The sequence below is a fragment of the Rhea pennata genome, chromosome 1, assembly GCF_028389875.1.
Source record: "Rhea pennata isolate bPtePen1 chromosome 1, bPtePen1.pri, whole genome shotgun sequence".
Lineage (NCBI taxonomy): Eukaryota > Metazoa > Chordata > Aves > Rheiformes > Rheidae > Rhea > Rhea pennata.
The window spans coordinates 148,085,091-148,100,969 of NC_084663.1; the positions used below are offsets into that span (position 1 = coordinate 148,085,091).

A 15,879-nucleotide genomic window follows, 5' to 3' on the forward strand; every position below is an offset into this window, starting at 1 on the left:
TATTACCAAATAAATAAATAAATAAATAAAAAATCCAAACCCCCAAACCCCCCAAAACTACAATCTATTAGTAGTAGTTATACCAACTTTCTTGGATCAATGAAAAATTAATTCTGAATTCAAAAAGCCCTGAACCCTACACAGGTCAGTGAGGATGCATTGGTGTTGTATCCCTTCTTGACTTTTAAGTCAAAACAAAGGTTCTGCAAGTTGTTCCCCATCAGAGGAGAAACAGTCAGGTATTTTCTTTATGTGTACTTTATGCAGACTTATTTAGTCCAAGCTGCATTTTATTTTGTTGCTGGCCTAATTATTTTTTTCAGAGTTACGGTACTCACGCTTCTCTGGCTTTGCTTTGTGCTTTTTCACTGTTTTCTCTCTCTGTTTCTTTCTGATAAAGAAGATTACGAAGTAACTGGGACACTCAACTGCCCAGGTGTTCCTGATGTATGCACTGGCTCTGGACAGTGACAAGTGGGAGCATTTAAAGTGGAATCTATTCTCATTTCAGCCATCTGGCTTCACAAGACAGCTTAATCACTTCTTGTAACTGTCTTAAACAAAGGAAGCATTGGACAAAAATCCTCATAGAGACTTTCCTACTTTTCTACTGAAGCTAGAAAGTTGGTCTTATCTGAAACAATTTATATTTTCTGAGTTTTTAATTTTGAAAAAGTTATCCCAAGAAGCTGTACCAAGATCACTGCATGGTTACTTGATGCAAGCCCTCTACACTACGTCTCTTTTTCCTCAGTTTGACCAAATTAAAGATATTCTTTTAGGAGTAGGTGTCCTGGAAGGCATCTCTGGCAGCTAACAGAAAACAGAAACCCTACAGTCAGTGCAGTGACTCCCATGCAAGTAAGCATGGGCTGTAGAGTATTCTCTAGGCCTGCACGGAAAGCAGCTTGTTTCCTGTGATGGGCAAATGACACAAGATATGCTGATATAGTTGGTGCTTCTGGTGCTCAACAGTGGCTAATGACTATTCCTGCAGCTTGCCTCAACTTAGCCAATGTCATTTCCGTATAGTTCCTCTTACTTTTTGTAACTTCAGCAGGCTTCTACCTTCAGAGAAAAAAAGACTAATAATACAAATTGTTCTGTTCTGTCTGCACTTTCATATTACCAGAACTAGCAGCACTTCCACTAGACACATTGAGCTAGCTGTTTTCAAGGGTCAGTTCAGGAAAAAATACTATTCTTTTCCTGAACAGAGTCAGCCCCATACCTGCAATATTTCTTGAACAGTGGCTAAGATACAGTTTTCCCCATTATAGATGCCAAACCTCAGGCCTGTTCTGATTATACTGGGTGTACTAGGTAGCTAGGGATAGGGATTACTTTAATAAGGGTGAACTGAGCCTCAAGTTGCCTATGAATAATTTGTTTAGTTTCACAACAACTGATTGTTACTTGATCATATACAGGGTCTGACGCTTCACTCTGTTCCGTTCTTTACCATTGCATCATTGTCACTCTACGGACTTCTGCAACATTACTGTTCCAAAAAGAATCAGTGGAGAAGGGCAACAAATCCATTGGTATAATCTTCCCAGTTTTCTGAAGAAGATATATGCACATACATACCTATAATCTGAAATATCATAAACACTGAAACAGCTTTCATCATCACCAAAATATCTGGGTGCTTAATAGTCTTTCTGGTATATCTACAGCATTCATGCTATGGAGAAATGTTATTACCCCTATTTTAACAAATGGATACCAAAACACAGAATGCACATTAAGGTGATGCATGAGTATATAAAAGAATGAGGATATGAACCTGGGTCTCCAAAGTCCAAGGCAAAGTCTGCGACCCAATTTTGTTTCTCCTGTGCAAATGCAAGAGTGCAAAAAATAAGTGCAAAACTGTAAAAGAATAGATTTTGAATTGGCAGCATTTCACTTCCTCTTTTCTCAGGTATGACTATGCAAGGTGTGATGCAGGAGAAACATAAACCTGTAGTTTGTTTACCTTGACTCTGAGCTTAATCATGAGAACTCTTTTTAGCCCTGCCTATTACTGGAATATGATCAAGTCTCTAGTTTACAGTTTGCCTAAGTATCTTATATTCTTCAATTGTTTTGAGAGTTTGAATTTTTGCAATCAGTTTATACTCTTCTCTTACAAATTTTCTCATTGCTGCTTCCTTACAAGAGATGATTTTAGAATCTGTAATTTCAATACATAAAAGGAAGTACTTTCAAAATAATATGCCTCGTGAGTTCAAGTAGTAAAAAAATAGATAACAAATGACTACATACAGGTCTCTCTTCAAAACAATGCAGTTATTTATACTTTAATGCGTATCTTTTCAGCCTACTATTTAACAAGGTACTACAATGTCATTAAGCAATTTTATTTTATGTTTATTTTAGCTTCCATTTAGATTCTCAATATATTAGCTCTTCTTTTAATTTTTGGCAAGAGTTCCTGCTCTTAAGAGCTATATGTTTAAAGTGCCAAATCCAAGGAAGTCCAATTAGGCAGGCTACTTATTCAAAATGGAGCTTCTCTATTAGTGACATTATCTAATGGCATAGCATTGCTGCAACAAGAAAAATAGTATTATTTTCAGTGCTCATCAGATGACTTACAGATTTTTATATACAGACAATATATAGATTTTCATGTGACCTTTTATAATTAAAATATTTAAAGTCCAAACCTGTGATAACTTTTTTCAGACAGAAGAGAACAATAACGTGCATAAAAGGAAGAACTCTTCTTGACATATATTCCATCATAATGATACCTAAAAAATAAAAAACTGATGAATTGACAGGGCTACAATTTTCAAGATAAAATCAGCAAAAAAAAAATCATATTCCTCCAGCTGATCATTCCGTTTAAAGAAGAGAGCAAGCTACATTTATTTTTTCAATTCTACTAAAACATTATTTTCTCAAAAATAAGATTAGTTGAGACATACTTGACTAATCTTTCTAGAATGACTTCACAAACTTTTTAACAGTTTCAGCACTGTAACAATACCTTTTTTTAAATGAACAAATGTAGTAAGTAAGTGAAGGGAATGCAACAAACTTGTATCCAACAATTACATAAGCTAGGGAGCAGAGTCCGAGTTGGTGTATGTCCCTGTACCTCCACTGAAGATGAAGGATTTAGTTCAGTTGCACCACTATGATTTACAGCAGCTTATGGACTGGATGATCCATCTGTTGTCCTAACAAGTTAAAACCCAAGAATCTTGCAAGACCTGCTCTAAAGATTTTGCCAATCTTGGTGAACAGCAGAGTGGTTATTCCTGCTACCCATGTGCCACCAGCTGGGTCTTCCTTGGCGTTTTCAGGCTGGATTATTAATTACCTGGCACATGTCAGCTGGTAAGAGCAATGCAACAATTTCTGGCCACGAACAGCCAGCAGAGGGTAACCTTCTGCTGATGAGAAGACAGTGCATAGAGCCTGAGGGCTATCATGCACCATCCCAATTACAGTCAGGTATGAAGAAAAGCCTGGGAGCGTCTGTGGTAAAACACCCCCAAAATAAAGGATCTCGCCGGATCAAGCTGATAGCAAGTCCAGGCTAGTGGAGAAAAATGACAAATCAAGTAAGTGCATGTCGTTCTCAGAACCAATACTTAACAACTACTCAAAATGCTTGTAAAACTACTGTGTCTCAATGCCATTAAAACATCCCTTTTTCCAGTCTAGATGTTCACAAATTGATTATAAAGTTGGACACTGAATCAACAAAAGTGCATTGAACTCAATTCTCCTTCTTTCCATGCTCTTCTGGAGGAAAGGAGGAGGAGAACAGGAAGAGAAGAGAAATGTAGGAGGAGAAACTGAGGTGATTTGATTTAAATGGTTTTCAATTGTTTGTAACAGTTCCATTTACCACCAAAATATGCTGGGTCACTCCATGGATATATGCAAGGACAAAAAGCACTCTCAGTGCACAAGGGTCCTAGCACAGACATTAATCACAGCTGCCATCCCTGCATGTCCCTGAGCCAGGCCTTCCTGACACAGCATCTCAAGAGCCCTGACTGAGGTTCTGAGGTCCTGTGGCTGCCTACACAAGCTGTGCTGTAAAAGCTAATACAACTCAGAGTATTAAATTTTTTAGAACCAATCTGATTCATGCACTACCAAAGCAACACCAGTGTGGTTAGTTTCATGGAATTAACTCTATTTTAATGCACTTGGTGTCATCATGAGTCACTCTGGATCTGTTCTTGTGATTTATTACAGACTGCGATCAGTGGGTGTATCACAGTGCTGGAACTCAAAATTCAGCCATTTTTAAATTTTGTTAGGATAGGCATGTATAAGATTTTTAAACAAAGAAAGCAAAAACAGTACCTGGCACTCCCTCTTGTGCCCAGCCTTCTTGTCCCCAGACCTGGGAAAACTAACCGAACAAGCTAAAAAGCAAACAGAAAATAAGAGATATTTGGCTAATTCATTCTAAAACACAGAAGTGTACCTATTACACTTTTCTCCTTAATCATTTATTTTGCCTTCTACCATTTGCAAGCTAATACCTGTTCTCATGTATCTTTCAAATGGTAATGCTTGAACTGCAACTCAGTAAAACAGGATTTATGGATCAAAAAAATAGTAATCTAAGGGATTACCTCCCACAAGTATGAATTTTTTAGGAATAGCTTGTTTTGCTTTGTACTGAAACATACCTGCTGCAAACATTAGGAGACCACACACAGTCAGTTACTGTCTATCAACTAGGGCAACTTGATCTGCAAGAGTACATCTGACTAAGGCCTTATAAAGATACTGCGACTGCCTAGTATTCTGCCAGTTCTGCAAGCTTTACTCACTCATGTAGTCCTTGTTCATACAAGGGACTTAACCTACCTACTACTCACACTTACAAGGAGCGCTTGGAGGATGGGGTCTGACATGTTTTTAAAAGCACCTGAATCATCAAGCTGCAGTGACTTTTAACCATCACTGTGGCAAATGTGAACTGAGGGCATGCAGCATCTGTCACGGTTAGGCCCTACATAAAAATAAGATACTGTTAATGCAATAATCTGCTTCATTATGATTATTCTGCATGAGTTATCCTATGAAGACAGAGGCTAATCAAAGAAAGCTGAGCTAATGTTCTCTACAGAGCAAGAACAGAGGATCAAGTACAAACTGTTACGGATGAGTGAAGGGAGCCTCCGCTGAGCAGTGCAAAGTTTGCACCTTGTGAAAAGTGTACTTGGTTAGTCTGAAGGCCTTGTAAAAGATAAATCCCCTCAGCTCACACTAAAGTGCAGCTTCACTTTAGCGGTGTTTGGGTGGTTCTGTTCTTTGCACATTTCTGTGAGCATACACCTCACATGTACACCTCACATTTTCCTAAAAGGCCAGCTGATAACTGCAGCTGCTCTGGCACAAGGCATGTATTCCTTCCCACTGCCTCTTCTATAGAAGTGGTGTTATATCTGGGTAGAGGGATAGCACAGTTGGAATTAGCAACATCTTCAACCACCACAGCTTGATTCACATAGGGCTTGACTCCAAATGTCATTACAGTATATACGTATCTAATGCAATCAGGTTACCACAGTTTAACCAGTTATGAATAGTTCAGTGCATTAGCTGAGCTGTGGTAACTGACTGCATGCGCATCTTTGGTTGAAATTCAGTTCCTGCTCTCTTCAACCTCTTGTCACACAGTCCCCTGCTGCAGAAACACAGACCAGTTCAAACCACCAGGCAGCCACACTCCAGTTTGTTCATCTGTCACGTGTTAACTTGCACTGCAATGTATTGAGTAGGTTAAAGCTACGAATAAATAATTTCAAGTATCAACTAATAGCAGCTATGAATTGTCAGCTAAGCATGACCAGACTCATACTTCATCTATGTCTGTATCAGCTGTAAAGGAAAATGTCTTAACTTAAACCACAAGAAAGCTTAGTTTATAGATGACAATTCAATCATGCTGGGGCACCTGGAAGTGCACAGACTGGGATTAATCTTACCTACAAGGCTACAAGGTAGAGATGTCTAAGACAGTCACTGCACACACTATGGTCAATAGAGAGAACCAGGCAATTCCAAAACACATTTCATCTGATCTAATTTAGATGACTAATTTAGGATGAAAGGAATCACATGTAACTACCTATTTCTCTCCATTGACTACCAGGAAATGTTAAGATGTGACTGGCTTCATGGCAGACATCTACATTGTGCCAGACAAATTCTACCCACAGGCTTGATGGATAGGTGATGATCATTAAGCTGTGGCAAATAAATCATGCCAGACCAATCAGTCAAACCCTAAGTAAGAGTGATTTGCTATAAACTTATTCAGTAAAAAAATCCCATTCAACTGAATTGAAATAAAGGAGTTTTAAAACAAAACGAGGTTATCCACACAAACAAAATTAATTTCATATACAACTTTTTCTTACATTAATTTGGCTTTGGGTTAAAACAATGCCTCCTAGCTTCTACCATGCACACTAATGGAAAAATATTAGCAGTAACAATAGGAAATTTTGAATAAAAAGGTTTGAGCAGCAAATAACCACAAGCCATTCTATTTTCTTTAATTTGTTAAATAACGTTGGGTAGCTATGAGTGTGTCTGTTGTACTTGGGATTTTTAAATGGTAAAAGCTCTTTTGTTGTATCAGCTTCTCTTTATTAGACGAACATAACTGTTTAAAAGAGAGGAGGTTTTATACCTGCATTTGTTTCGCTTGGATGATTCTACAAAGACTTTTTTGGTATGTGTTTGGAACAAAATCTCCCTACCCACACTTAAAAAATAACATAAAACCCTCACCAATAAAACTGAATTGAGAACTAAAAGATTTTTCCACTTGAAAGCTATAATTACATAACAATCAAACAGGTCTTTTAAGAACAGAAGCAGCAACTACTCAGGACTACTTTATTATCCTTACACTGCTTACCTTGCTAAAGACTTCTAAAATACATTGGCAAAAGAAATCTGTGCCAGTGTAACATACACCAGTTCCATGAAGAAAATAAAGTCCATCAGAGAGAGTACTTTTTCCCCAGTGTAACTGTCTCAACATGAGGACACTTAGCAGAAATATATTAGGCAAGACACATGCACAGCTGTCATTACTACATCAACAAAAGTCCCTGAGCACCTGCCACAGAAAATAAGTAATAAAGACACAACTCCCCAAGTCGACTATAGAGGAATGAAAGAACTGACAGAAGCATTGAAACAATTTTTTTCTGGATCCTACACTGAATTAATTACTGCATAATACACTGTAATCACCCTTTTTGTAATTTAATCTCTCTTGATATGTAATGTATATATTTGACATGCAATGTATATATTTGATACAAACTTGTCCCATTTTCTCTTTAGGTAGCTCAGCTGCTTATCTTATATATCCTATCTACTCTGTACCTTTCCAAAGGTGGCTGGATTTACTTGATTCTTGACATTTTGACTGCAGTTTTCTACATACATTTCATACAGTAGACAACGGGGCACACTGCATCCTTCACATACACAGAAATTATCAGCTATCCTTTAAAACAAAAACATCGATTAGTTTATGCAAAGATTAGAAGATAGGACTAGAAGATAGTTAGCTTGTTGTTTTAATAGCTTACCAGGTTTATAGTGAACTCTATCATTTTATAGAGGAGTAAAATCAAAATAAGAGCTAGTCTTTTTATGCTAATCTGTATTCTTAAAAAAATAGGACATCTTCATAAATATATATTACAGATTTTTAAAGTTTGTTTTTATCATTTTAACTTCTACTTTCCTTGTTTCCAAAGTTTACAAGAGGTCATGTGATATGCTAAGGAATAGACCAGATCTCATAGTTTTTAATAATAAAATACAACTTAATAGTATCATTGCAACACTAAAACTAACATGCTAAGTATTAGCACCTAACAGTACTTAACTTTGATCTTCTAACTATACAGTCCATGACACCAAAGATAATAACATGAGCATTTTCATGCTAAGTATGTTCAAATGCCCATCCTTTGGCCAGAGCTCTTGCTCTTCCTACTTGACAGAATGGACACAGTCAAGTAAATGCAACTTCATGTTTGAATAAAGTGAGGGAGATGCGGACTTAGTTATCTATTAGCTTAAGCTATTACCTTCATCAGAAAAAGGCCTTTAATTATGAGATAATGCCAACAGCTTCAGTGTCAGAAGATAATACCTTCCTGCAGTACAAATCAGAAGCAAAGCTGGTGCAGAGAGGAGATTAATTTTCAAAGCATGACACACAGATCGCATGCCAGTGTTTCCTTACTGTGATTCTGCTTCTGTTATACCAACAGAATGTTGATATATGCATATTTAATTATTTTAGCAGATGAATGTTAGTGCAACACGGTGCCAGTTATTCCCCATGTCTTTACTGATAATCAAGTTGGTTGAGAAAGCAGACTTTTCATAAACACCAGGTGAGATAAGCAGTTCAGGTTTTAAATCAGCATTCTCCATTTTATTAACAGCCTGATTTCAAACTATACAGTGTTTGCCTTTTTGTATTAGCTTTAGTGGCAGTAGATAACGGATAAAGTCTTCAGCAAACTGGCTTGCTAGAGCACAGTCCATCTGATACCCATGAGTGAGAACATTATTACTGTACAGGCCAGTGACGTCTTGTTTCAGCTTCCACTCTGCTTTTTATTCATGCAACCTCCCCTTTTTCCAGGGGAGAAGTCTGACCTCCTCCCCTAATTTTCACTCTCCCTAGCAAAAGGCCCTGAAATGCCTCGCATTTGCCTACTTGGAGCCCATGTTGCCACCCACCAACCCAACAGCTTCATGCTGCCAAGTTACTGGCTGTGCTCCTGCTCTGCTTCCCCAGCTAAGCCTGCAAGTCCTCACTACCTCCAGCCTTACCACCTGCGGTGAAATGCTTCCTAGCCACAAAGAAAGAAAGGAGCAGAAACCAGCACCCAGGATAGGCAGGAGAAAGGGAGAGGACCTGTGTGCTGATGCTATACTTCCCATCATGCAACTATCGTCATAGATGAGTTTTACTCCAGATAAAGAGTCCTGACTGAGCCCTGCAGCCCAGCAGGCAGAAATACTTGTTTCTTCCAGAGCAATCATCTCAAAACCCCTGGTAACTGAGCAGTCCTGGAGGAGAATAAGCCTAAATCCAAATTCATCCTTAGTATAAGACCACAAGAATCACCAGAAGTGTGGCAGAAATTAATTCATACTTTAGTTAACTGGTCACTGCCAATAGTTTTGCCTCAACATTTAACTGCTTAGCGAAAAAATATCTGGGGCTTTTATTTCATGAATTTTTGCTCATTAAACTATGAGCCTTTTTCAAATAAAAAAAAAATCAAACATTCTTAGTGCTGACACAGAAATACAGAAGTACTGCCTATCAGAAAAAAATCTACAAAGAAAAGACCGCGGTGCTTATCTTCTTGCTTATTAGCCCCAAGGTTCTCAAAACCTGAATGTTTATGGCATGCATCAAAACGAAACTGTTTAATCAAGACATCAAAATCAACAAGAAAGGGAACGGTGAGGGAGGAAGCTGGAGGGTGAAGAAAAAACACATGTGGGAAGACCACCCCTATTTATCTGCTAACTTCCCTCTTCGCCTTCCCCTAGGATTGTCCCATGAGCAGCACAGGCAACCACCTCAAACATACTCCAGCTTTTCTGGGGCGGGCTGCCTGCTATACCCGATGCTTTGGTAGCTAGACCGTTATATCAGTTTGCATACCCGCTATTAAACCATTTCTGGACCAAAACCCAGTTTGCTATGATCAATATATCAACCACAAAGACGAGGCTACGAATTTTAGAAATTTCAAAGCATGAAAAGGTGACCCAGATGTAGGATATAAAGATTTAAAGTTCCCTCATAAATGTTATTGTTCAAGCAAACTTTCCAGACTGCTCCCTCCACTGCCTGGGCTCAGCTGTGCTTGGGGATAGAAGCAAGGCAACGCCGATGTCCCTCTTTCACTGTCACGCGACAGAGGACCCGACCTTGCCCCGTCACGGGAAGGCGCCTCGCCGAGGAGCCCGACCCCGCACGCGGGGCCAGAGGACGGCTCGCAAGGGCGGCCGGCCTCGCGGCGCTTCGAAAGTGCGGCAGCCAAGGCGCGGGGAGCGACGTCGGCCGGCGCCAGCAGCAGCTTCGCCGCCAGACCCCAACGAGCCGAAAGGCTTGGATGAAACCCCTTCCCCCGCGCTTCAGCCCCCCTCTACATCAGCGCGAATTGCCAGGAGATGGCATTTCGGGGAACGCCGCCGGGCCATCGCTCCTTCACCACCATGACGCCAGAGCCTCTTACGAAACCGCCGTTCAGGGCCAGAGCCGGGTTCCTGCCTCTCCCGCAGCAGCGGGCGGAGGGGACACGCGCAGACCCGCGGCCCGGCCGCGCTCCCCGGCGCCCCTCGTCCCCGCGGGGCGAGGAGCCCCCCGCTGCCCTCCGCGCATCCCCCTCCCCTGCGCCCGCGGCAGCCAAGCGGGCAGCACGCACCAGCGGGTGATGCGCTGGTACGAGGCGGCGCTGGGGCTGGCCTCGGCCATCGCGGCCGCCGGGGCCGCGCCGGGGCGGAGCGGGCGCCCTGTTTACTTTAGAAGCCGGTTCCAGAGCGCGGGGCCGGCGGCTCCTCGCCGCCGCCCCGCGGGGGGAGCTCGGCCCGGGAAGCGCGGCTCCGCCCGCACCCCCACCGCCCCGCGGCGCCATGGCGGCAGCCGGCCCCGGCCCCCGCGGCGCCCGGCCCGGCCCGGCCCGCGCAGCGCCGCCGGCCCTGCCCGCGGGGCGCTGACATGGCGGCGGCGGCGGCTGCCCCCGCGCCGGCAGGCGCCGCCTCCGCGCGCGCACAAACGGGCGCGCACACACACGCACACGAGAAAAAAATCAAATAAAAATCCAATTTCTCAGATTTCTGGGGCCGCCTGCGGCCTGGGCGCCTGCAGAAACGAAGGCAGGGGGGTGTCGGAGCCCGTAAGGGCGGCCGCCGGCAGCGCTGGGCTCGCAGAGCCCCTAAGCCAAGCCTGGGGCAAAGCCGGCGTCGGGCACCTCGGTGCGAAGACGGGGGGACGAGGCGTAAACGCTCAGCTGCGCGGCGGTGCCTCTGGACAGCGCGAGGGATGCTGAGCAGGTTTCGTGCACGTTTGACTCGTTTTCAGTGCTTTATGCTGGAATGCTGCGAGCTCCCCGATTTAATTTCTTTTCAATGCAGCTAAAGGCTCCACTGAAACCCCGTGAGCAGTTTTCCGTTGCAACCATCCATTATACAAAAGGAGTTTCACAACCACGTGACTGACAAAAAAATAAATTATGTATGGCCCGAGCGCCTGCAAGCTTCCTAGTGGGTGGAAACGCGTTACATCAGAGTTGTGCTTCTGTGAAACTCCCGTGGCATTTAATGTTAACTAAGTGCTGAAAGCCTAGGTATGACATGAGGTTTGCTTTATTTCTTAGGGCAGTCAAAGCCAACACATTGGTAGACAGCAATATTAAATGCAGGGGGGAGAGAAGGGGGCAAAAAAAGCCAAAATTACTGCAGAGGGTCGTTGCTTTCCTCACCTCTCAATGTCGCTCACATTCAAGGAGCAGTGCACACAGATGTCATGCATAATATATGTTGGTTTAATCTGTAAAGCCTCATATGGCTTTGAGAACCCCATGGGAAGACCCTGCTCACTTACAGGGCCCCCAAACCCAAGCCTTGAAAACTGTGGCTGCCCAAAACATGAGTTAGCGCACACGCTCAGTAACCAGTACGATCTGTCATTAATAAATGTGCTTGATAACCTCGTCTTCAAATCAGATGGCTTATGGATCTTACATGGAATTTAATTATGTGACAGGCATGACGTTAAAGCTGCGCAAGCGAGCGTTTCAAAGCTTAGTATCAACCCAGGCAGCTGGGAGACAACAGCATTCCCGGCTAAAAGACCTTCCTGCACTTGAGCCAAATCCGTTTGCATCTTTGAGGGACGTTTTATTAGGCAAAGGAAGAAACAAAAGTCATGCAAAAACTTCATAGCAGAACTCGATACCAGATTTCTGCAGCCCGACAGTGGGAGCTGCCCTTAGTGGCTGTTCTCAGCCGCTCTCCGATTCTGCGTCTTGCCAGTCTGCTGGCTTTCACTGCGGGACATTCAGCTTCCGCAGTGAATACTCTTGTAATTCCTGTACAGTGAAAACTTTCTCAAGTTATTTTAAATCAGCTGTCTTAAGAACCAGCGGCAGTCATATTGCAGCAGCTGTAAGCCTAGTGTGGATTTACTATGTAAGTATTTATAGAGCTTCCAAACTGTGTTTTCCGGGAAACGCTCAACACTGTGCTGCCCCTGTGAGTTAGCAGCAGTATCCGTGCCTGACTCACTTACTGCTAACTCAAGTATGTCCATGCACATTGCGATCAGAGCAGTGCCTTCCAGGCTCGTGTGCCGGGGAAGGAGGAAGCCTTTCCGGTTTTCAACAACTGACTTGCTTACGTTTTCAGATGTGCCTTTGGGCCTGGTTCTAGTTCTAAGGTTTACTGCCAATGGCTGTTAACTCTGGGCCTATCTGAAAGTCCACAATGTTGGTGAAGCTCCTTAAGGAAATGTTCGAAAAGGTTTTAGCAGGAAAGAAAAAATGCAACTTATCTAGAACTAAAAAATGATGAACAGCCAATTTTTATGGTGACACTGAAAAGAAGGGCAATCACAGAGAAAACACCTATTACTCAGAAAAGTATTGATGAAAGGAAGTGAATGCCCCCAGAGAAACTGTCTGGTTATTGGCCATGGCTTAAGACGTGCAGAAGTAGGTCACACGGAGTTTCCCCTGCCTGATTTCCAGATGACAATAATGAGGTGCATGGATGTGTCCTGTCCAGATCTTGACAGCCTACTCTTATTCAGTTGGGGGTTTCAGTTTTTCAGAAAATGTGTCTTTAACCTTTCAAGTAAATCTACTACATTTCAGGGGGAAATTCTGATTTTAAATACCAAGCTTTTAGTAGAATTTGATTGAAAACCTGAAATCTGCTTCTTCAGTTTAATCCAGTCAGATAGGACTTGATGGATATACAGTAGGTCAAGCTATAGTAAGTCCTTCTTCTTGCATAAGTTGAAAGTTGCAAGGCTATTTATTACTGTCATGGGCATCCTGCTTGCATCGAATGACAGAGTATTAAATTAATAGTCTTCTAGTTGAATACAATTTTGACCTAAAGTTAGATATGGTTGAATTGATTAAAAGAAACACTAAAGCAGATCTCCTCCTCTGACTTTCACTCCTTATGAGAACAAACTTGAATCAAACTTTATCTGACATTACAGAAGTTTCTGAAAAATTGTAGTGAGTTTCTTTAGCACAAAATTGCCTTTTCAGATTACCCTTTCCCCTATGTTGAAGAGGCAATATAGATACCTTGTGAGTACTATAGAGGTATATGGAACTTGTAAGAACTATTGCTGGAGACAGTTGTCTTGTAGAGGAAAGGTAAAATTCTAACATCTCTCAAATATTTAAAGTATTTAAAATAAACACTTCATAAGATATTTAAGCACTCTAGCACCATTATAAAACATGGTCATGAAAGCAAGTAAATCCAATATTACTTCCACCATTACCAGTAGCAGTGGAACTAAGTCTGTGTAATAAATTATGTGTTTCCCTAGAGCTGAAAACACCTTTGAGGTATATATTTGATTCATTCTCCTATAGAAAGAAATTGGTGAAGGAAATTGAACAGTTAGAAAACAATTAAAAACACAAAAGCAAGGCCCTGGAGCAGCATACTATTACATTTTCAGTACAAAAAGTTAAAGAATTCAGTGTTGAAGCAAGAGTCTTAGTGGAAAAAAGTAGATATTCTGCTTTGAGAAATCAATCACTACTTTTTTTTTTTTTTAATTTTTATTTATTTTTTTTGCATCTCTACTGGATGACCTACCAGGGACATAATAATATCTCTGTAAAGATTTACTGACATTCCCTTCCTTTGGGATCCCGGTAATGCCTATGATAAGATATCACCTAGATCTAAGCAGTTTACTGTGAACAAAGATTCTCAGAGTAGTAGCTACATTTCAAATTTTAGATCAAAATAAACAAACTTGACAGAATTTAAAAAATACAAAAAAAATGATACCTGGTTATGTCATGACATTTGCAGCAGCAACAAAAACAAAACAGGATTGCTCTCACCTTCTCCTTGAATATAGCGTTTCGACGTTATAGAAAACTGTGGCCTTCACAAGCTGCACACTCAATCATGAATGCAAATGAGTAAGAGAAGGCTTTTCTTCTAAGTGCCTAAGGCAAATGAACTCTTTTGTGCATGAAAACCCAGTTCAGCAAAGCATGTCAGCATGTGCTCTTGACCATTTCAGTTCAGCAAGGCATTTAAGGAATATGCTTAACTTTAAATATGTACTTAGCTTAATCATTTTGCTGAGTGGGGACTGATGACTGATTTAAGGCATTAAACATTAATGACAGAGCTGGGAACACAAAATAGTATGTAAATTAGGATTTGTTGGGACTAGAATGAACTGATTAAAACAGTGTGATCATTATACGATTAAGATTTTTTAAAAGCTATTAAAAAGGTCTAGGGTCTACTGACTAAGATGGGTGACAATCACTGATGATCACTCCAGTCATTACACCATCTCAAATCACCTCTTTTTAGAGTGTCTGATGAAGAGAGTGGGGGGCGGGGAGGGAAACACTTCCCCCTACAGTTAATGAAATACTTGGGTCTCTGGCTAAGTTGGTACAATTTTAATCCTAGATGTTGTCCAGAAGCAGCCCTACAGTGTTCACTAAAGACCTCCTTTTGGATGAAGGAGGACTGTATCATGATAATATTTGCAGATTTCTTCATATTCTTTGTTATCAGTGATTCTAGCTGCTTTTGGTCCTGCCATGGATGATTGCAAGGTCTATCTGAGTAGCTCTAGTCCTCTTTTCCTGAGAGGCTGTGGTACGAATGCCTTCCGTGGGGTTCTGCTGGTTACCCTGCATGTTCCCTGTGCATGCAGTTCCTCTAGGAGAGTTAATGTGGAGCTGTGGACCATGGTTTTCACCATGTGCTGATGACACTTGCTTCTGTCTCTTCAGATCCTCTCAGGGCAGCCAAACAATTTACCCAGTGACTCATGAAGATTGAGATATGGATAAAAGCTAACTGCCTATCTGTCCAGAAGTGGCTGAGGTAATGCTTGCAGCAGAAAGCAACTGGTTCATTTCTGCTTGGCAGAAGATACAGCATTTGCTCCTGCAAGTCTAAGTAATATTTTACTGCGCTGCCCTCATTCTTTTGTGTGTGTGTGTGTGTATGTGTGTGTTTGTTTTGTGTTTGTGGATGCATACTGGAGCTAACTTTCCATTTAATAGATTAATCTCTTATTAATAGCTGTGCTATAAGCAGTGAAATAATTAACATGTATTTTTTGCATGTTACATTAATTTGAACAGAAACAAAGTCTTTCTTCTTTATATAAAAGCAGTGGTGAGTCATTCAGTAAAATTCAACTTATCTCAGAGGCTGGTGAATAAAACAGCGGCTCTGCCACTAGTTTCTGTGCTTGATTAGGAGACCACCTGCAAACAATGTTTGACTGTGTTTGTACATCAGGAATGTTTATGCAGTGAATCAATGAGTTCTGAAGGAAGGAGAGGGATCAAGGGCAGCTTTGAAAACGCTCAAGGTAAAGTCATCTATGAAAGTTTTGAAAAGATAGAAAACAGCTCCCTCCCACACCAGAATAAATACAGATCTTCACTGTCAAAAGAGATGCTTTCAAAGTTGAATGTATTCCTTGAATTAGAAGCTGCCTGAAAAGCCATAGCAAGGATGTTACGCAACTTGTGGAAACTACAGCAGAAATACTTACCTAACAGTGTGGATTTCTGATTTGAAGCATCT

At 41.4% G+C, this 15,879-nt stretch overlaps 1 protein-coding gene across 1 annotated transcript in view; it reads right to left on the minus strand.

Moving 5' to 3' along the window:
- The window catches only part of RFX8 (regulatory factor X8), a 33,584-nt gene extending 22,973 nt beyond the window's left edge, over nucleotides 1-10,611 (minus strand). Inside the window, exons 1-4 of the mRNA XM_062575134.1 lie at nucleotides 10,479-10,611; nucleotides 7,393-7,516; nucleotides 4,339-4,400; nucleotides 2,676-2,762 (exon numbers count right to left, since the gene is read on the minus strand). Coding sequence (XP_062431118.1) covers nucleotides 2,676-2,762; nucleotides 4,339-4,400; nucleotides 7,393-7,516; nucleotides 10,479-10,528 — 323 coding nt within the window. The 5' untranslated portion in view covers nucleotides 10,529-10,611. The remainder of the gene's footprint in view (nucleotides 1-2,675; nucleotides 2,763-4,338; nucleotides 4,401-7,392; nucleotides 7,517-10,478) is intronic.
- Between the last annotated feature and the right edge of the window lie 5,268 nt (nucleotides 10,612-15,879).